The sequence below is a fragment of the Nerophis ophidion genome, linkage group LG03 (genome assembly GCF_033978795.1).
Source record: "Nerophis ophidion isolate RoL-2023_Sa linkage group LG03, RoL_Noph_v1.0, whole genome shotgun sequence".
Classification (NCBI taxonomy): domain Eukaryota; kingdom Metazoa; phylum Chordata; class Actinopteri; order Syngnathiformes; family Syngnathidae; genus Nerophis; species Nerophis ophidion.
The window spans coordinates 54,164,454-54,187,251 of NC_084613.1; the positions used below are offsets into that span (position 1 = coordinate 54,164,454).

The following is a 22,798-nucleotide window of genomic DNA, read 5'->3' on the forward strand; positions in this document are numbered from 1 at the left end:
TTTCTCATAGTCATTCTCATCGACGTCCCACTGGGTTGTGAGTTTTTTCCTTGCCCTGATGTGGGCGCTGAACTGCGGATGCCGTTGTGGCTTGTGCAGCCCTTTGAGACACTTGTGATTTAGGGCTATAGAAATAAACATTGATTGATGATTGATTGACTATTGGACGCCATAGCTGTTATACAGAGACCAAAGACAGGAAGTGACGTGATTGACCGGATATTGAGCACTAGACTTGTTTTAACCAAAACAAACTTAATTAAGTAAAACGGTTAATAACCTTACTTCAATTTTGTTTTCATTTTAAAAATGTGCCAAACGACACCCGATGTCTTTTAAACTAATTTAATATCATTAAATATATCAAAATGCAGTACTTGATATATTTACCATGAATTGATTAACGTGGAACCCGACTTAAACAAGTTGAAGAACTTATTCGGGTGTTACCATTTAGTGGTCAATTGTACGGAATATTTACTGAACTGTGCAATTTACTAATAAAAGTTTCAATTAATCAATCAATCAATCAACCAATCAATATCAAATTACGGTACTCGATTTATTAAATTATCGCAAATTAGTTTGAAAGAGATTGGGTGTCGTTTGGCACATTTTTAAAATGAAAAAAATTTTAAGTAAGGTTTTTAACTATTTTAACTAATAAAGTTTGTTTAATTAAAACAAGTCTGGTGCACAATATCTGGTCAATGACGTCACTTCCTGTCTTCGTTTGCTGTATAACAGCTATGGCGTCCAGTGGTGAGGTGCGTGGTTGTTTTATAATTTTAATAGCAGCTCATGTGACTTACTCATGTCTTACTTGTATTTTACTTGTAAACATGGACTATGTACTGAGCCTTAGCGTGTACATAGTCAATATTTATTGGAACGGTCTGGCGTTTTTGAGACGTTGTTATGCTAATACTTGCTAATGTGAGCTAACAGCAGATCACTAAAATCCTTCAGACGCGTCCCGATGTTTGTCTGCGGTTGACAGTGTCTGTTCAAAGATGGTCTGCCATTAAATACCTTTATGTTGAGCGATTACATTTGATAACTGTAACGGTGTGGTTTCCTTCCAGGAGGAGAGTGTACCTACGGAGCAGCAGTCAACTGAAACCAGCGCGTCAACGAAGAGAGAGGAGAGATTACGCAAATTTCGAGAGCTCCATTTTAAACGGGTAACAGTTTGACTTTTTTTTAACGACTGAAAGTGTTCAATAATTTTGTGAGCGATATGGAGGTGAAGGATTTTAGTGTCCCAACCCTTCACTCTAACAGGCTGGTGACGTAATGGCTCTATAGTAAACAAAGCACTTAGACTTACACAAGCTCGATGATTTGATAAAATTGCAAACAGCTAAAATGATGCACAAAGCAAATCATAACCTGCTACCAAAGAATGTGCAGCAATTCTTCTCAAGTAAAGAGGAGAAATATAACTTTAAAGGAAAATCTAATTTAAAACGTGTATGCACGTACAACACTTAAAACCTTTAGCATATCAGTATGTGAAATTAAATTATGGAATGGATTAAGTAAAGAAATTAAACATTGTACTGATATGATCCACTTAAAGAGAATGTTTAAATTAATAGTGCTTACAAAGTACAAAGAAGAAGAATTATGAGAAACACTTTCAACCTCATTGAAAATAAGATCATTTTAATCTCAGTATGTTGGTAATGACTGGATTAGTTAATTGCATGTTACAGAACTGTTGTATTACTTATTCACGGATGCCATTTTGATATTTTGCTGTAAAGAGGGTCAGTAGATGTAATTATGTATTTGTGGGCGCTCTGAAGTGGGAAAGAGGTAGGATTAAATAAGCTTTGCTTCTTCCTACTCCTTTTCGGGCATGATGAAATGTGAGGTAATATTGTATTGTCTGTATTGTATTGTGTTGAAAATATTCATTTTCGAAATAAACTAAGAAAAGAAAGAAACTTTAATGATCCACGAGGGAAATTGTCCCACACAGTAGCTAAGGGTGGAAAGGATAATGCAGCTATATAGTACTTGCACAAAGTTTTACTGTAGTGAAGTCTTTGTTGGATTTGATTAGAAAAGTTGTCCCAATTGCAATCGGAAAATCCACGGTGATTGTCTTCTCAGGGTGCTTTTAGTAAAATAATAGGTCTGTTTTTTAAACAAACAAAGAAATACAACAACTGCCTATCTTAAAATTTACTTTAGTAGCTGAGATAGGCACCAGCGACTCCAAAGGTATTAAGCAGTTGAAAATGGATGGATGGATGGATGGGTTTAACAGAATTTTTTTCATAGTTACTAAATATGCAGAATAAAAAATGCTCATCTGACCTTCATGTTTGTCACTCCACACATGGTAAATGGGTTGTACTTGTATTGCGCTTTTCTACCCAAAGCGCTTTGACAGTATTTCCACATTCGCCCATTCACACACACATTCACGCACTGACGGTGGGAGCTGCCATGCAAGGCGCTCACAGGATTCAGGAGCAAGGGTGAAGTGTCTTGCCCAAGGACACAACGGACGTGACTAGGATGGTAGAAGGTGGGGATTGAACCAGTAACTCTCAGATTGCTGGCACAGCCACTCTACCAACTTCGCCACGCTGTCCCCACATACCCACATACAGTACATGTACACTAAAGTAGTCAATGAGATGCACGTAGCAATTTGCCGTCATGTTGTTAGAATAGAATATAAATTCATTAATAGTTAATGTTAGCTAGCCAAATAATTATCATTAGCTAACAACACACAAAGATAATACACTGATTACATAATTTCGCCATAAGAGGGTGTGATATAACGCTTAAAGGGAAACAGCACTTTTTGGGGAATTTTGCCCATCTTCACAATCTTTATGAGAGACAATAACACATTTGAGGTTTTTTGCATTGTAATTTGTAATAATTGGCTTGTTGTAGGTGGCTAGCAATGCTGCCAATGGGAGCAACAATATTTGCTCTAAAGTACCAATGATTGTCACACACACACTACGTGTGGTGAAAATTTTCCTCTGCGTTTGACCCATCCCCTTCCCTTGTTCACCCCCTGGGATGTCTGCCGTGATTAGAACACTCATGCATTTGTTGTCGGAAGTAGGAAGTGCGTTGCGATGGCCACTGAAATAAATGCGCCCAGGAAATAAGTTCCGGTAATGATTAAAATGACCAAAATCGGTAAATATTGTACATATTATAAATTGTTATGAATGTGTGTGTGTGTGTGTGTGTGTGTGTGTGTGTGTGTGTGTGTGTGTATATGTATGTATGTGTGTGTATATATATATATGTGTGTGTATGTATATATATATATATATATATATATATATATATATATATATATATATATATATATATATAATTACAGTCAAGAAAATAAGTATTTGAACACCCTGCTATTTTGCAAGTTCTCCCACTTAGAAATCATGGAGAGTTCTGAAATTGTCACTGTAGGTTCCTGTCCACTGTATGAGAGATAACCTAAAAACAAAAATCCAGAAATCACAATCTATGATTTTTTAACAATTTATTTGTGTGATACATCTGAAAATAAGTATTTGAACACCTGTCTATCAGTTAGAATTCTGACCCTCAAAGACCTGTTAGTCCGCCTTTAAAAGTCCTCCTCCACTCCACTGTATCATCCTGAATCAGCTGCACCTGTGTGAGGTCGTTAGCTGCATAAAGACACCTGTCCACCCCATACAATCAGTAAGACCCAAACATTCAGCATGGCTAAGAGCAAAGAGTTGTCCAAAGACCAAATTGTACGAATCCACAAGGATGGAAAGGGCTCTGGAGAAATTGCCCAGCAGCTTGGTGAAAAAAGGTCCACTGTCGGAGCAATCATTAGAAAATGGAAGAAGCTAAACTTGATGGTCAATCTCATCCGGAGTGAAGCCCCATGCAAGATATCACCTCGTGGGGTCTCAATGATGCTAAGAAAGGTGAGGAATCAGCCCAGGACTACACGGCAGGACTTGGTCAAAGACCTGAAAAGAGCTGGGACCACTGTTTCCATGGTCACTGTTGGCAATACACTAAGACGTCATGGTTTGAAATCATGCATGGCACAGAAGGTTACCCTGCTTAAACCAGCACATGTTAAGGCCCATTTTAAGTTTGCCAATGACATTTGGATGATCCAGAGGAGTCATGGGAGAAAGTTTTGTGGACAGATGAGACCAAAATTGACCTTTTTGGTCATAATTCCACTATGCGTGTTTGGAGGAAGAATAATGATGTGTACCATCCCAAGAACACCATTCCTACTGTGAAGCATGGGGGTGGTAGCATCCTGCTTTGGGGATGTTTTTCTGCTCATGGGACAGGACGACTGTACTGTATTAAGGAGAGGATGACTGCAGCCATGTATTGTGAGATTTTGGCCTAAAACCTCCTTCCCTCTGTCAGATAATTGAAGATGAGTCGTGGCTGGATCTTCCAACATGACAATGACCCAAAGCATACAGCCAGGAAAACCAAGACGTGGCTTCGTAAGAACCATATCAAGGTTCCGGAGGAGTGGCGTAGCCAGTCTCCAGACCTAAATCCAATTGAAAATCTTTGGAGGGAGCTGAAAGTCTGTGTTACTCAGCGACAGCCCAGAAACCTGACTGATCTAGAGAAGATCTGTGTGGAGGAGTGGGCCAAAATCCCATCAGCTGCCACCGTCAGCCCACACACCTTGTAGGATACCAGAAAGCAACAATCAGCTATGGCTACTGTTTGCAACACACGCACATACACACAGCCAGCCAGCCTACCTTGAATGAGTTGATCAGAGTGTCCCGATCCTGAGCATCCCAGGCTCCCAGGACCCAGTCGACCAGGACGCGGCGGGAAGGGGCTCTCAGGTTCCCTGACTTGGTGTAGGTCTTGTCTTTATCACCAGCCATCCAGTTATCATAGTAGTCACGGAGCTGCGCTTTGAAAGGACCATTCCACACAACATCGGGGGCCTGGAGGTACTTTGTGCAACCTCCAGATATAACAGCCATTGTAAGGTTGTAGCCCTCTTTGAGCTCTGCCTTCGCTGATATGGCATCGGTACGAGTCCCATGCAAGTAGCCTCGGTCCGAAGTGAAATTTCCCCACTGCCCTTTGTAGCCAATCCTTTGTCAGGTCATCATTAGACCAGCCATTCTTGGAGGAAGCTATGATCATCCCGGGGATGCTCTGCATAGCCTTTACATCTCGGACAGCACCTTTAAACACAATTTAAGGCTTCAGCTTTGTCCCGTCTGCTTTGGCTGCAAGTGCGTGCCTTCTCGTGGCCGGTGGTTTTGAGGCAGATGGAGCTGGCACCCCTCTCATTGACCGTACTAAAACCAACCATGTCAAACCAGACGGCTGTTTCATCCATGGCAATGATATTGTTGGGCTGGATTTTCGTGGTCTCTATCTGTTTAGTAGAGAAAACGTTGACAATCTTCTCGACGGAAGGACGGGAGCGTCCTTCGGTGCAACAGTTGTTGTCCTCCTGTGTGTAAAGTTGTTCCGACGCAGGAATCGATTAGGCCAGCCACTCGTTGCACCAAACACCACCCAGGTGTCTCTCGTGTTACTCGCGGTGGCATACAACTCCTTGCCCTTAATGCGGATCATTTTGCGGGACACACGGTGGTTCAGTCCACAAACGTGATGTATCCATCGACACAAATTAGCGTCAAGCTCGTCGCTCACTTTCTTCCTACCTCCACCAGATAAGCGAGCCCGTTTTCAATCGATTGCCGACTGAGATAGTAGTTCTCCCTTTTTATGTTTCCATTCGCGTACACGTTTTGGGTCAACGTTAAACTGCCTGGCCGCTGCCAAACCAGAATTCTGCTCCGCATACTTCACAACCACTAGCTTGAACTTTAATTCAAACTTTCTCTTCTTCTTCCTCCTTAAAGTATTCCCGTCCATCAGTTGTGGTGTACCGCTATACATGGGCTATTATTAGGAAGAGGCGTTTAATTCACAAAATGGGCTTAGAACCTGGGCGGCTATTAGGACTAGGGCTTAGAACCTGGGCGGCTATTAGGACTTGGACGGTTATTTGCCCAAGGGCGTTTACTTGGTATATATATGTGTATATATATATATATGTGTATATATATATATATATATATATATATATATATATATATCGCGACATGGCCTAAAATATTGAGATATTAAAAAAAGGCCATTTAGCTTAGCCCTAGTATGTATGCTTGTATGTGGGTGTGTACATACACAGTTGCAAGAAAAAGTATGTGAACCTTTGGGATTACTTGGATTTCTGCATAAATTGTTCATAAAATGTGTTTTGATCTTCAGCGAAGCCACAACAAAAGATAAACACAGTCTGCTTAAACTAATACCGCGTAAACATTTATAGGTTTCATATTTTTATCGAACACAACATTCATGGTGCAGGGTGGAAAAAGTATGTGAAACCCTAGGCTAATGACTTCTCTAGGAGCTGATTCGAGCCAGGACTCAGACAACATGGAGTCTCATCAATGTGATGAGATCATATGTGTTGGTTAAAGCTGCCCTGCCCTGCCCCATTAAAAACAAACACCTAGGTGTGTGCTGTTCTCAAGGAGCATTGCCGGATGTGAACCATGCCTCGCACAAAAGAGGCCACAAAAGATCTACACACAAAAGATCTACAGTATGATCAGGAATTGTTCATTTGAATAAAGCTGGAAAGGTTTACAAACGTATCTCTAAAAGCCATGATGTCCATGTGTCCACGGTAAGACAGACTGTCCACAAATGGAGAAAGTTCAGCACTGTTGCTACTCTCCATAGGCGTGGTCAACCTGTAACGATGACTGCGAGAGCACAGCACAGACTGCTCAGTGAGATGAAGAAGAATCCTTTAGTGTCAGCTTAAGACTTACAGAAATCTTTGTGGCACATGCTGACATTATTGTTGACGAATCTACAATAACAAAAATGGAGTTCATGGGAGGACACCACTGAGGAAGCCACTGCTGTCCAAAAAAACATTACTGCACGTTTGAAGTTTGCTAAATAGCACCTGGCTGTTCCACAGCACTACTGGCAAAATATTCTGTGGACAGATAAAACCAAAATTGAGTTGTTTGGAAGGAACCCACAATGCTATGTGCGGAGGAAAAAAGGCACAGCACACCAACATCAACACTTCATCCCAACTGTGAAATATGGTGGAGGTGGCATCATGGTTTGGGGGTGCGTTGCTACCTCGGCTTTTATCGATGGAAAAATTAATTTCCAAGTTTATCAAGACATTCTGGAAGAAAACTTAAGATCATCTGTCCGCCAACTGAAGCTCAACAGAGGATGCGTGTTGCAACAGGACAGCGATCCCAGACACATACTGTAAGTAAATTAACAACAGAATGGTTTCAACAGAAGAAAATACACCTGGAGTGGCCCAGTCATAGTCCTGACGTCAACCTGATTGAGATGCAGGAGCATGACCTCCAGAGAGCGATTCACACCAGACATCCCAAGAATATTGCTGCACTGAAACAGCTTTGTGAAGAACAATGGTCCAAAATTCCTCCTGACCTTTGTGCAGGTCTGATCCGCAACCACAGGAAACGTTTGGTTAAGGTTATTTCTGCCAAAGGAGGATAAACCAGTTATTAAATCGAAGGGTTCACATACTTTTTCCACCCCGCACTCCGAATGTTTACATGTTGTGTTCAATAAGCAGATGAAAACATGTATTTTTTTGTGCGGTATTAGTTTAAGCAGTGTTTGTCTATTGTTGTGACTTTGATGAAGAGCAGCAGACATTTTATCACCAATTTATAGAGAAATCCAAGTAATCCCAAAGTGTTCACATGCTTTTTCTTGCAACCATATACTTATAGCGTATAGATAAAGCACCGATGGAGGTTTTTGAAGGCAGCGTACGGGACTCCCAATAACTACGATGTTAGCCGCATCTTGCAAGCATTTCTATATCTTTAGAATGTTCTTTAAAAAAAGACCTGGGTTCTTGTCTCTCATGTTTGTGAATGATAGGCAAAGCAAAAAAAGTGCAGTTCCTCTTTAAAACACTTTGGATTAGTTAGTGCCTTCTAGGCATCTGCGTAAAGCTTGCAACATTACATTTACTTAACAAGTGTATTAATTACCAAACATTTAATTTTCTCATGTAGAACTGCACAGTAAGTGTAAAAACATGAATCACTATTATCTTGCTTAGAATTGAGATCAAAGTTCTCAGAGATCATGTTCACATGCTTTCATTTTTAAAGTTATCACACAGTTATTTTTCATTTCAATTAATATTATGCCATTTATTGTCTTGTTCCGCTTTAAAGACATTTTTTATTTTCTTGAGGGAAATCTCCTGAAGGAATCAATAAAATACTAAATCTATTTCCAATGGACTTTCTTCCATTCTTCATGGTAGGTCCTAGAAGAAATGACTACCAAAAAAAAAATCCATCAATTAAAATTAATTATATGTTAGCTCATGCCAGAATACACTAATTTGTATAATAAAAACATGACAGAGAAAAGTCAATATGATCGGTTGATGGATGATAGCAGGTACACCTTACTGGGGCACGTTAGTAGAGTGAGGACAAAATACAACAAAGACAAACCTTGTGTAAAATGACAGGATTTGTTTATGATACAGCTCGTTAAGTACTAATCTTTTAAAAAGTCTAAAATATTTACAAATGTTTATCACCATTGTTATTGAACTGGCGTACTATATAGTGTCTTGACAGTTACGATGTGTTTTCCTCGACAGAATGAAGCACGCAAGCTCAATCACCAAGAAGTTGTCGAGGAGGATAAGCGACTGAAACTACCCTCAAACTGGGAGGCGAAAAGAGCCAGATTAGAGTGGGAAGTTGCTGACAATGAGAAGAAGAAGGCATGTACACTTTAATGCATAGTAAACATTTCTATGAAAAGTCACATTATTATTTGGTACCTGGAAGCATAGCTGTCATAAAATTCAAATTATTATGACACATTTAATAAATCTTTCTCCACTCATTATTCAGGGTTTCCACACCTAAAAAATCTGTCAGGTTTTTTTTACTTGAAAACAAATTATGATAATATAACATATCGTGCCCCCCTGAATAAGTCAAATCTGTCGCCATGTTTTACTTTTATTGCCAATCTTATGCTAAAAACCGATTTAATTCCAACAAGTATTCCCTCCCGTACAATCAGTTTTGTCTCTGTGCTTCCCCTGAAACACAACACTTTTTCCTTCTCTACCAATCAAGCACAGATGGTGTATTCATGATCATGGGAAATGAACATCAAATCAAAGCCACACGAACATAAAACATTACCACTAGCATGTCGTTATAGTATGAATCGCTACATATAGCCTATTATTTGCGCACTATTTATTAGTAATGCACCAAAAATTTGACCGCCAACAAAAAACTTTGATCACCAAAAACAGCTCTGTCGGAACCGGATGTTGTGACGTAAACAAGACACGCGTGATTGTCTGGCGCGTTGTCAACATGTCTGCAATGTAGACGTAACTTTAATACACAGCAATCTACAAAACGTTGCAAATATTAAGAGGACAGTGGTGGCTTTTAAGGTGACAAAGTCCAATTGGAGCACCAGCGCAAAGCTATTGTGATGTCACGCTCGCTGCAGATCGCTTTTTGTCGGGGATATCCAGCAACAGAAGGATGGTCTCTAAACGCAAAGTACATTTTATAACAACACCAGAAAATGTTGCTTGATTTGTTGGTAGTCATTTTAATCAAGTAAAAGTCTCTATATACTTGAAAAATTCTCAACAAAGTACATTGTACAATAAGCAGCAACAATTGAAAATTGAGCAAAACGAAATAATATAAAAATGAATGATAATACTAATTAATATTAACACAGATTTGCTTTTAAATGTATTTATACATTTTTGGAGCCTTTTTAGAGAAAATTATACGATGACGTCATTGGGACCACACCTCCACCGCCACAGGTATCTTGGTAATCCAAGGGAAACGCTGTTATTATCAATAGATTGTTTTTATTACATTTTTGGTGTTGTTCTCGGCAGTTACGAAATGACCGTATTTTCCGGCTAGAGCGCGTCCGTATACAAACCGCACCTACTAAATTTTAGAAGAAAAAAAATGTTCCATATATTAGTTGCACTGGACTGTAAACCGCAGATGTATACATTGTGAAATGAGTAATTTAAATTGACATATTTTGTAAATGTTTATTTACATATGTTAATTGTTTCCAAATGATGTCTGTAACACTGCAGTAAATTGGCTGATCAAACAAAACATACGTCATCGTCATGGACACACAAGCTAAGGAAATTGCTCTGCAATCACCTAACCCATTGTGATGTCTTGGAGAATTTACTGAGGAATTTGTAAAACTTGAACAATATAAAAGAATGCCGGACACTCGTAAACGTGTTTGAATGTTAGCTAATGCTACTGAAACTAGCCTTCATTAAATTATGATAGCACCGACAAATATGCTGCAGAAATCACACATCTATCCATTTTCTACCGCTAGTCCCTTTCGGGATGGCGGGGGGTGCTGGAGTCTATCTAAGCTGCATTCGGGCGGTAGGCAGGGTACACCATGGACATTGAGAAAGTTTATTAAGAAATGTTTGAGGTATATTGTAAAATTTACAAACGTTGCTTGGAGTGATGAATGAAGAATCCATAATAGTAGAAACACTACGGTTGATTAGAACAAGTAACGGCACTCTAGACAGCAGGAATTTACATTCACCCAGCAGCACCTGCTGTGAGCGAACTCGTCCAAAAGATGCCGCCGTAGCACAAAAAATAACAAACTATTTAAGTGTCTTTGCATGTGTTTAATGAAAACTATTTGCTTTATGGCCATCAACAAAGAAAAAAACATTAACTGGCCGGACTGTTTCATAAGCCGCAGGGTTCAACTCTTAGAAAAAAAGTAGCATTATTCACTGTATTTTTTAATCACAACAGTGATGTTGCTCGGTACATATCCTGCGTTCCTGACTCATTAAAATCTGAAAGGATGCACTAAACTCAATAATAATGCGTCCCGGGACCCAACTCATTTTCCACATAAAAACGATAAATTGTAAACATTAAACAACTTGTGTTTAGGCAAAAGAAACCTTCTTGTTGGCGCACCATATTATAAGGCGCATTAAAAGGGTCATATGATTTTTTTCCTAAATTTGAAACACTTCCTTGTGTTCTACATAACATGTTATGGTGTTTGTCTTCTGACCGTCGCCGTTTTGTGGGCAAACTTATTTATGTGGCTCCACTTCGACAGCGTCTTCTCCCCTTCATCTTTGTACCGGTTTAGCGTGCAAGGATGGGAGTAGAAGAAGTGTCAAAAGTTGGAGCTAACTCTTCTAATGACATTCAGACTTTACTCAAATCAATAACGGAGCAGCATCTCCTCATCCGTGGCTCACTAGTGCAACAACAATGCCGAAAATGTGTACCATATAAAAACATCTGACCGAAACTCTCTAATAACTAAAGCTGTAATGCTCCAACAATCCATCAAGCGGTGTGGCTTCTTAACTTACCAAAGTCGTACTAAAACATTTTGACGGATTTTTGAGCGCCGTGTGTAATGTTCTATATTCTCAATGGAAGATTTAAAGTTTTGGTGTTGTTTACTGGTGTCATCTTGCAGTCTACACGTCTCTTGTGTGACTGCCATCTACTGGTCACACTTATTACACCATGTACCAAATAAATTCGTGCTGAATATGTTTCAACATTTTAGGGGCGTGCTGTAATTAAATAAATAAAACATAAGACGTGGAGGTGATAAAACGTACATAGACTGGCAGCCGCCATTTTTTTATGCCCAAACTATGTTTGCACATACATCGTACTTCCAACAAGATCTGTTTTTTCCATGAGTAAGCAGGAAAAGGAGAAGCAAAAATGCCACCAAAGAATAAGATAATTGCAGACTATTGCAGCTAGAGGTGGGAATCTTTGGGCACTTTACGATTCAATTACGATTCAGGAGCTATGGTTCGATTAAAAATCAATTATTGATGCATCTTTAGTTTATGTATATTGATGCAGTGTTACATTTATTTTTGTTTCACTAACCAAGCGTTTGTCACTTGTAACTTAAAAAAAAAAATTGGGAAGAAAAAACATCCATCCATCCATTTCCTACCGCTTATTCTCTTTTGGGGTCGCGGGGGGCGCTGGCGCCTATCTCAGCTACAATCGGGCGGAAGGCGCTGTACACCCTGGACAAGTCGCCACCTAATTGCATGGCCAACACAGACAGACAGACAACATTCACACGCACATTCACACACTAGGGCCAATTTAGTGTTGCCAATCAACCTATCCCCAGGTGCATGTTTTTGGAGGTGAGAGGAAGCCGGAGTACCCGGAGGGAACCCACGCATTGACGGGGAGAACATGCAAACTCAGTTAAATTAATTCCCACATTTATTAAATTACTTCAAATGTGTGTAGAACTGGACTATAAGTGCCAGTTGTAAAGCTGTTGGTCGGATATCTCGATAAGGTCAGCCAAATTTTAGAACTGTTTGAATGACTTAATGTACAATAAATAAATTGATTATCGATGTTTACTAATCGATTCAATAATCTTCCATGTCCGAATTGCAATGCATCTAAAAATCGATTATTTCCCCCACTTCTAATTGCATCTGTATTTTCTGCTCCCACCACCTCTACATTCCTCTCTGACTCTGGTCAGCCCAGAGAGAGTACATCAACATTTCCTGTACCTACCTCTGCCTCTTTTTTTTTTTTATTAAAAAAAATAAAATAAAATAAATTCTGCACTTTTTTTTTTATTTATTAAAAAATATAAAATAAAATAAATTCTGCACTTTTATTGAATTTTCATGTTGGTACTACAGACCATAGAGACACCATTTGTTTTGAAAGAAACTTTTCAGATTTAGAATTGTATTTGTTTAATTTCAGATACATTTTGAACATATACGGATGTATCCGTTTATAATAAAATTATAAACCCACATCTAATGAGTTTAACACCTAATACAATTTAGGAAATTAATACATTTCTGGGGATTCAGGTCCTGCAACATCACTGACAATAATATTTTGCGATAATTGGTATTAATGATGACCGTAGTAAAACTCCCGACGGTTAGTGTTACTGTTTTGAATTAAATTTATCAAAAACTGTGATTGATAACTGCACTTTGATAAACTCACTGCTAACATTAAAACAAGAGACATTAACTTATTTTTCAATTAAGGAACAACATACTCCAATCTAAGTTGCATAAACACATTGCTGTCTGAGTAACTAAACTATTCAATTGTGTACATTAAACCTACAAGCTCTTCTCTCCTAGTACAGTGTGATCGTCCTATATTCAGATGAAGGAATACGAGGCGGAAATGTTTTTATGTTGCGCTTAAGGACCGTTGAACAGAGTAGGAGGCCACAACAACCTCCAGAAATGATAATACATTTTATTTGTTATACACTTTTCATTCAAATAAATCTTAAAGTGCTACAATACTGACCGATATTTTCGATAGTAAAAGCTTAGCCGTTAAAACAGAATCATAAAAAACAAAAAACATGCAAAATAGTGGGTTTTCGGTATGTCTACTTCTTTAGTTGTTGAAAAAAAACCTTGTTCCAAAGATTTCGGTTAATGTACAAGTATTTTTTGAGCAGATTCAACAATACTGCAATAATAATAACAAAAAATGTTGGTCATAATAACCATTATATTAAAGTGTAATATTACTACACCCCCATCACACAATAAGGTTTTAAAGTTCTATATAAATTATTGCTCAAATATTTGAACAGGGAATTTATGATTTTGTACAATAGGGTTGAGACACCTTGGCACCCACCTGAGGCATTATACATTATGCAATTGTAACTGGTTTGCCAGATTATTTTGGTCAGTCTGCTCTGACCAGATTGTCAATAAACAGCACTAAAAAATGTATAATATCGTTGTAGCAAAATTAAGTGGGTGAAACGGAGACAGAAAAATGCACTACATCAGAGATTACTACAAAGGCATTCTTTCAAACCATTACATTTTCCTCTTTGCATACAATTGTTTCACAATTTGTCAGTATAGTGACTTTGTATTTCAGGAATGTGCTGAAAGAGGTGAAGACTACAACAGAGTGAAACTAATGGACATCACGGCTGAAGATGCAGAGCGGTGGGCGAGAAAGAAAAAGAAGAAAAACCCGGACACCGGATTTGCAGGTTGGTATGCACCGAAGACTGCTCAGATTCAGCTCTTTTATTGTTTATTGGGCGTTTTATTGGAGTGGTTGGTTTTTGGGTTCCCTTGTTTATTTGACAAATCATTTTGCATTTAGCAAAAAAAAATTCTTCAGCAAAACACACATTTCAAATGGAAATTTAAAAAAATTCTCCCACATCAGTTTTAATTGTTTTTATTATAATTATTATGTTTTTATTATACAGTTGAACAATATAACAGCAACATTGAATGTGATAACAAATTTTCAATTTTTAATTTTAATATCAGAAGCTTTTACGCAAATTATAATATGAAGCACTTTTGGATTCAACAAACCCTTTAAAGTGATCGCTGCCACAGAAACATGGATCGATGATAAAAAAGGAATATCCTTTGACCTGGAAAAATATGACCTAATATACGTCAATAGAATCAACAGAAACGGAGGAGTAGCTGTGTTCGTGATGAACAACCTCAACTACATAGTTTTAAAAACATGTAAATTGCTTCGAATACATAACCATTGAAATATTTCTGTTTATATCCCTAAGTCACAAAGCCAAGCAGAACAGGACACTGAGCCACACTTATTGATAATATCTTTAGCAATGATTTTGATAATAACGCTACAAGTGGTCTACTTGTTACCGACATTAGTGATCACCTGCCAGTTTTCACAACTGCTAAAACGTAACACAGAACACTTCAATTCATGAATACATGACCTTGTCTGTTAATTATAAAGGCTGCTGAAGATGGCAAACGAAATAAGATGGTCACGCCTTGCTTTCTCCGTATACATTCATGCCTCATGGGATTAAGAACAACATGTTTTACCTTTGTCAGGAAGTCATATGAAACTTTTGCGATGCGTTTTTTTAATATTGTTGTGTATCTACTAAAAGGGCAGCACGGTGGTACAGGGGTTAGTGCCTTTGCCCTCACAATACGGAGGTCCTGAGCAGTCCTGGGTTCAATCCCGGGCTCGGGATCTTTCTGTGTGGAGTTTGCATGTTCTCCCCGTAACTGCGTGGGTTCTCTCCGGGTACTGCGGCTTCTTCCCACCGGCAAATAAAATCACCTGGGGTTAGGTTGATTGGCAACACAAATAGTCCCTAGTGTGTGAATGTGAGTGTGAATGTTGTCTATCTGTGTTGGCCCTGCGATGAGGTAGAGACTTGTCCAGGGTGTACCCTGCTTTCCGCCGAATGCAGCTGAGATAGGCTCCAGCACCCCCTGCGATCCCAAAAAAGGACATGTGGTAGAAAGTGGATGGATGGATGGTGTATCTACTAAAAGGCATTGGTCTTGAACTTGAAAGCGAGACGGCATGTTGTGGTGGATTCACGTCAATGTTGCCTCTCACACACACATCACATCTTTTTGCAGGTTATGCCGAGGCCCAATTGAGACAGTATCAGAGGCTCACCAAGCAGATCAAACCTGACATGCAAAACTATGAGAAACAGCGAGAGGAATGGTGAGGAAATGTCCTGTGTTTACATTTACATTACAAGGTATTACCGATTATTAGGAAAAAAATAAGATCGCAAAGCCAATTGTCCAGTGTAGGAGTATTTCAGCTTCAAACAAGTGAGCAGGATGAGTTCATCAACACGAATGAACAAGCGAGCATGCCAGTTTGTTGGAAAATGATGGCAACAAGAACTACCAAAAGATGTTCAATATTTAAATGCATTTTTTGCTTACAGAAAGTAAGAGTCCATTTGTTATTGTTTACTTGTTTTGGATAATTAAAAGTTCCTGAATTGCTAATCAAATGCTTTTTAAAAAATAATAATGTATTGCATTTGAAAGAGTTACTATTATTAATATTATTGTATTTTATGATTGCTTTAGTGCTTGATTTGGTGTCAAAAACAATTCTGACGGTATGTCATTCTGCAAGATGTTATCGGCCCGAAATGATCAATCACAAGGTTTCATCATCCGGCAGTCCCTCCATCACATGTGTACAAGTCTTATACATAAACTGCTGTACCCAAATTAGCCCTGAGGATAGTTTCATCCAAAACTGTGCACTGTAATTTAAAGATTTTAAGCTCTAAATCTACGGTATGCACATGAAGGTCAAACAAGCGCCTGCAGGGTTTTTTTGCCTTTTATAATTCCCGCATGCAGAAGCATGAAGAATGCACCGACACATTTTGCCCCTAGCCACGCCGTCGTCTTTCATCAAAACGGCCGAGTTCACAATAGTATCATAGAGAAGCCCATTTATGCGTGGTAAAAAGCTGATTAGCTATGGTTGGTGCATTTATCATTTGTTTTGCCCATACTCCACAGCGGTGAGGACTTCCACCCCACATCCAACAGTCTGATCCATGGCACCCATGTCCCGGGTGAGGATTGCATCGACCGCATGGTGGATGACGTGGAGAAACAGTAAGTCTCAGTCAAAAGTTGATGGCAGTGAAGTCACGCTATTTTTCCCTCCAGTCATTTTTTCAAGACACCTCTGTGCTGAATGATTACTGCTTTCCCTCCTTCAATCCACTAAAATGATGGGAATGTTTTGCTCCTCACTGGAATGCTTAATAGAATTAAGTCAAGTCTGTGACTAACGGCAGCATGTTGGCTCAGTCTGTCTGAATTTGGCTGCTCTGTTCAATTCTAACACCAACATTATCTAAGTGGTTTGTTGAATTTCTCCCACACACCACAAACCAACTCACCGGCCACGACTAGTGTTGTTTCGAAACAAATAATTTGGTACCGGTACCAAGATGTATTTAGATACGTTTCAAAATAAAGGGGACCACATAAATGTCATATTGACTTCGGTTTAACAGAACATCTTAGGATATATCAAACATGTTTCCTATTCCACTCAAAGAACAAATTTAGAACATTAAAATATAAATTGAAAGGCTTCAAACACATTAGGCTGTCTTACTGCAACCAGAGAGCAATTTGTAATTATATATATTACATAAAGCCTGCTAAATCTAGCATTGGGTTAAAGTGGAATAGAAAGCTTAATTGACATTGTATTAGGTTTTCATGATTTATGATTGCCACTTTTGATCTGTGCTTTAAGACAAACAATAATTACGGAACACTACAAACAACGCTATGGTTAAAACTGCACGGATAAGATATGTAGCAGGTAAAACACAAGCTTACGCTTCATGGGAGGTTTTAACTGCGCTAATAATTGGCAACAAGCCAACCAGCTGCGTACATGTCTAAGTCTAAATATGTCTACTTATCGGTATGTGCACAGCAGAGGAGGTTGTTAACTACATTACCTGTCACTCTTTAAACTCCTTGTATATATCTGAATGCTTGTTATTTAATCGTTTAGCTAAGTTTGAAGCAAAGGTGATAATTCTGTATTGCCACCATTTGGTGAGGCATGTTTTAAAGCAGTGCAGCGCTTCTGTGTTTAAAGGGGAACATTATCACCAGACCTATGTAAGCGTCAGTATATACCTTGATGTTGCAGGAAAAAGACAATATATATTTTTTAACCGATTTCTGAACTCTAAATGGGTGAATTTTGGTGATATTTTTTCAGGATATTCCATGATGGGTAAAATTTTGAAAAAAACTTTGAAAAATAAAATAAGCCACTGGGAACTGATTTTTATTGGTTTTAACCCTTCTGAAATTGTGATAATGTTCCCCTTTAAAACATCACCTTTATCAATTGTTTTGAACCCCAAATATCTCAATATTACGCTTCACGAACCCTCTTTATTAACCAGTAGAATTGCCATTTTTGGGTCATTCGTCCCCTCGACACTGTTTCTGTTTTATATGTGCTGTGCATGCTTTTTGAAACACTCACCATCATGCGCCCTGGCTCTGTACGTCACCGCCGCACGGCAGCATGCGCATGAAAATAAAGTACCGGTATTCTTTGAAGGCGAGAGATGAAAGATGAGATCTGTTGGTAAAAAAAAATACATATAATGGTTGTTTGTTTTTTGTTTCTTATTGTAAAAGCAAAACCACTTCGGCGATTAAAACGTTTTGTGTTTGGAACGCAAGTACAGCCCCAAAATTCTATTTTTACATAATTTTACCAACTTCTTGACGTTTAATAGAGTAGGATGAAAAAGGCACACTTTTTTTATATTGTTACCCACATGCCCAAATACCAGTGTAAAAACAGTGCCCTTTATTGCACGAGACGTTACGTCCAGTGGAAGAATCACACAGCAAGCACTTGCACGGAAAACAAGCTGTTAAACATTCAGAGCAGACTCACTCAGACTCCCTTTTAGGTAATCTTATCATTTCCATACAATCAAAGCAAAAAGAAGACACCCAAAAGTACAAAAACGCTCCACTTTTCCAAATGCGCTAGCTCGATGCTAAGTCACAATGGATTTGCCATAGAAATGCTAGGTATTAGCATTGGCGATTTTATATGAGGATTTTAACATCTCCATCCATCAATCCATTTCCCACCGCTTGTCTCTTTTGGGGCTGCGGGGGGTGCTGGAGCCTACTCAGCTGCATCCGGGCAGAAGGCGAGGTACACCCTGGACAAGTCGCCACCTCATCCAAATTTTGTAAAAGACAAAAAAGAAAGATAGACGTTACACTCAAACAGCTGGTGTGTAATAAGTACAAAACAGTACAAGCACTTATTAGGACTCAACAAATGAAAAGACTGGCACTATAAACGTAATGGCAAAGACTACTTCCCGACTAAGGCAACACACCATAGTTTTGAGTCGTGCATAAAGCAAGTATGGCCAACTAAACACCAGGCGCCATGACTGCTACCAAGGACGTGTGCGGCTGTGTCCGAAGGCATGCAATTGCTGTCGTTTTGACGCTAGTTTTTCTGATGAAATAAACCAAAATATTTGGTCGATACATAGTTCTAATCAAACTCTAGCTCATAAACTCACAACAAAACATGCTTTCATTCCATGAAAGTATAATTTTGCAGTCGTATTTGACGCAGTCTGCTGTTACATTCCTGCAGTGTTCAGTGACCAACAGGCACTGCAACATGCACGCAACGTTGCCAAAAAAATGTAGAAAAATACACAGAAGGACCAAAAAAATGACTTATTATCCTCATTTTGTCAAAATCTTCCTTTGCTTTGGACCAACAATCATGGAAAAATTGTGACATTTGTGTGAAGTATGTCAACTGTGGTGGCTACCTCCAATGTGTTTGTAGTCACTGAATGTATCACTCATCATGTGTTATATGGTGATTATATGGCCATATGGCCTAAAAATGAAATGTCAGATTCTTTTCACAAAAAATTTGATCTAGGATTTTAGTTTTTTTTTCCCATATTTTTAAAGAAACCTAAATTACTTCTGTTATTTGTATTAGTTTCTGTATGTTGTCCTGAATAAAACGCAGACTTTGTGTCTTGTTTACTTGGCACAAGACGCGGTAATCGGTAGCTCTCCAGTGTTTATGGCCAGCCTTCACTTACCAAAGTTGCCTTTTTTTCTGGGTTGTTGGGAAAGCGACGTAAAAGCTTTTTATGCGTCGAAAAACTAATGAGGAAGCGCTGCAAACACATACAGTGGGGCAAAAATGTATTTAGTCAGCCACCGATTGTGCAAGTTCTCCCACTTAAAATGAGGACAGAGGTCTGTAATTTTCATCATAGGTACACTTTAACTGTGAGAGAAAGAATGTGGAAAAAAATCCAGAATTTTTTAAGAATTTATTTGTAAATTATGGTGGAAAATAAGTATTTGGTCAACCATTCAAACCATTCTTCTTCCTCCAAAAACGACGATTTGAGTTTATACCAAAATGGATACATGGATGATACAGCAGAGGATTGGGAGAATGTCATGTGGTCAGATGAAACCAAAATAGAACTTTTTGGTATAAACTCAACCCATCGTTTTTGGAGGAAGAAGAATACTGAGTTGCATCCCAAGAACACCACAACTACTGTGAAGCATGGGGTCATCATCATGCTTTGGGGCTGTTTTTCTGCTAAGGGGACAGGACCATTGATCTGTGTTAAGGAAAGAACGAATGGGGCCATGTATCGTGAGATTTTGAGCCAAAACCTCCTTCCATTAGTGAGAGCTTTGAATGGTTGACCAAATACTTAATTTCCACCATAATTTACAAATAAATTCTTTAAAATTCCTACAATGTGAATTCTTGGATTTTTTTCACATTCTGTCTCTCACAGTTGAAGTGTACCTATGATGAAAATTACAGACCTCTGTCATCATTTCAAGTGGGAGAATTTGCACAATCGGTGGCTGACTAAATAGTTTTTTGCCTCACTGTAATACAGTACTGTACATGAGACACAAGTGTAAGGTAACAAATGGACAGCACAGTGTTGAAATGTTTGTTAAAAAAACAGAAAGACATCCATCCATCCATCCATTTTCTACCGCTTATTCCCTTTCGGGGTCGCGGGGGGCGCTGGCGCCTATCTCAGCTACAATCGGGCGGAAGGCGGGGTACACCCTGGACAAGTCGCCACCTCATCGCAGGGCCAACACAGATAGACAAACAACATTCACACTCACATTCACACACTAGGGCCGATTTAGTGTTGCCAATCAACCTATCCCCAGGTGCATGTCTTTGGAAGTGGGAGGAAGCCGGAGTACCCGGAGGGAACCCACGCATTCACGGGGAGAACATGCAACAGAAAGACAGTTAACACAATTGAACACACACAAAAGTACCAAAAATCGGTATCGTTGAGTACCGGTATCGGTACTATTTTGATTTAATATGAAGTGTATCCATCCTTATAACTTTGAAGCAACATTGAGGCGTTGTACAACCCATGCATTTGTAGTTGCTTGTTTTGTTTTTTTAATACCAACATTCCCAAATACCCAGTACTTCTACTATTTAAGGAATAATAAATTGATCAGAATGGAGTCTCAAAAAAAACTAAATATTTCCTAAATAAAACTGATTTCAACATTTAAATGACACAATGTAATACTAACACTATTTACATCAGGCTAAAAGATTTGAACAAGGCCGGCCTGTAGGAATTATGTGCAGTATAATTGAGGAAGGTGGATGGAGTGCATAAGTTCGGGCCTATCTGGCTCAAGGTAATACCTCCTGCAAGCAGCCGATTGAAGGCAATTGAGTTTCATCTTAATGAGGTGTTGATTATGCTGATTTATTAATATCGTTGGTTGACCGAATAACGCAGTACCAGCGTCAGAACTTAAAGGACCCATGAAACAAATCGTTTCTTATTTTCTTACATCTGTATTGTCATGTGTGCAGAATTGAGAAGCGTGCCAAATACAGCCGACGCAGGGCCTACAATGACGACGCTGACATCGACTACATTAACGAGAGGAACGCCAAGTTCAACAAGAAGGCCGAACGTTTCTATGGCAAATACACGGCAGAGATCAAGCAGAACTTGGAGAGAGGCACTGCTGTTTGACTTCCATTTCTTCTTTTTACATACATTGTTTTGAACTGTGATTAATGTGTTATGTAACACTTCAAGAATACACTTTGGACTATCCTCACTCTTATTTTTCATTAAACCACTTTCATTGAAAGAAGAACACTCGTGTTTTGTGTGTCTCATGACAGCCAGCATTTTCAATTTTGAGCGTGAGAATTAAAGTGGCTTCCAACCTTGAGGCTTCTATGGTGGAAAATGTTTGCTGACGAATGTTTGATGTAGGTGCAACGATAAGGAGCAACAGAGTGTAATTCAATTCATTATCTTCCCTATCTTTGTCTGACCAACTTGCCTCAAGCAGTAAAGGAGCCTTGTGACTGAAGATAAAATGAATGGCACCACATTCACATGTTGACTTGTCCCACTCTCACAACACTAGATTAGCTTGAACTGTTAACCCCCTGATTGTTACCTAAAATAAAAAATTATACTATTTTAACTGAGTTAAATCAGTGGTTCTCAACCTTTTTTCAGTGATGTACCCCCTGTGAACATTTTTTAATTCAAGTACCCCCTAATCAGAGCAAAGCATTTTATGGTTGAAAAAAAGAGATGAAGTAAAATACAGCACTATGTCATCAGTTTCTGATTTATTAAATTGTATAACAGTGCAAAATATTGCTCATTTGTAGTGGTCTTTCTTGAACTATTTGGGAAAAAAAGATATAAAAATAACTAAACACTTGTTGAAAAATAAACAAGTGATTCAATTATAAATAAAGATTTCTACACATAGAAGTAATCACCAACTTAAAGTGCCCTCTTTGGGGATTGTAATACAGATCCATCTGGATTCATGAACTTAATTTTAAACATTTCTTCACAAAAAAAGAAATTTTTAATATCAATATTTATGGAACATGTCCACAAAAAATCAAGCTGTCAACACTGAATATTGCATTGTTGCATTTCTTTTCACACTTTATGAACTTACATTCATATTTTGTTAAAGTAGTATTCAATAAATATAATTACAAAGGATTTTTGAATTGTTGCTATTTTTAGAAAATGTTTTGAAAATCTCACGTACCCCTTGGCATACCTTCAAGTACCCCCAGGGGTACGTGTACCCCCATTGGAGAACCACTGAGTTAAATGAATTGACTCCAAATTTCCCCCCACATGAAACTCAGCAAAGAGCACCCACTGTGGA

At 38.7% G+C, this 22,798-nt stretch overlaps 1 protein-coding gene across 2 annotated transcripts; it reads left to right on the forward strand.

Moving 5' to 3' along the window:
- Positions 1–675: 675 nt before the first annotated feature.
- On the forward strand, positions 676–21,745 carry syf2 (SYF2 pre-mRNA-splicing factor). Of its 2 annotated transcripts, none has more exons than XM_061895632.1 (7): positions 676–767; positions 1,086–1,184; positions 8,738–8,863; positions 14,100–14,217; positions 15,608–15,698; positions 16,526–16,624; positions 21,453–21,745. In XM_061895632.1, exons 1-7 carry the CDS (start codon positions 711–713, stop codon positions 21,616–21,618), a joined length of 756 nt encoding a protein of 251 aa, XP_061751616.1. In that variant the 5' UTR covers positions 676–710; the 3' UTR covers positions 21,619–21,745. The 2 variants fall into 2 exon arrangements, with proteins under 2 accessions (XP_061751616.1, XP_061751617.1); XM_061895633.1 differs by lacking the exon at positions 676–767 and adding an exon at positions 993–1,016.
- The last annotated feature ends 1,053 nt before the right edge of the window (positions 21,746–22,798 follow it).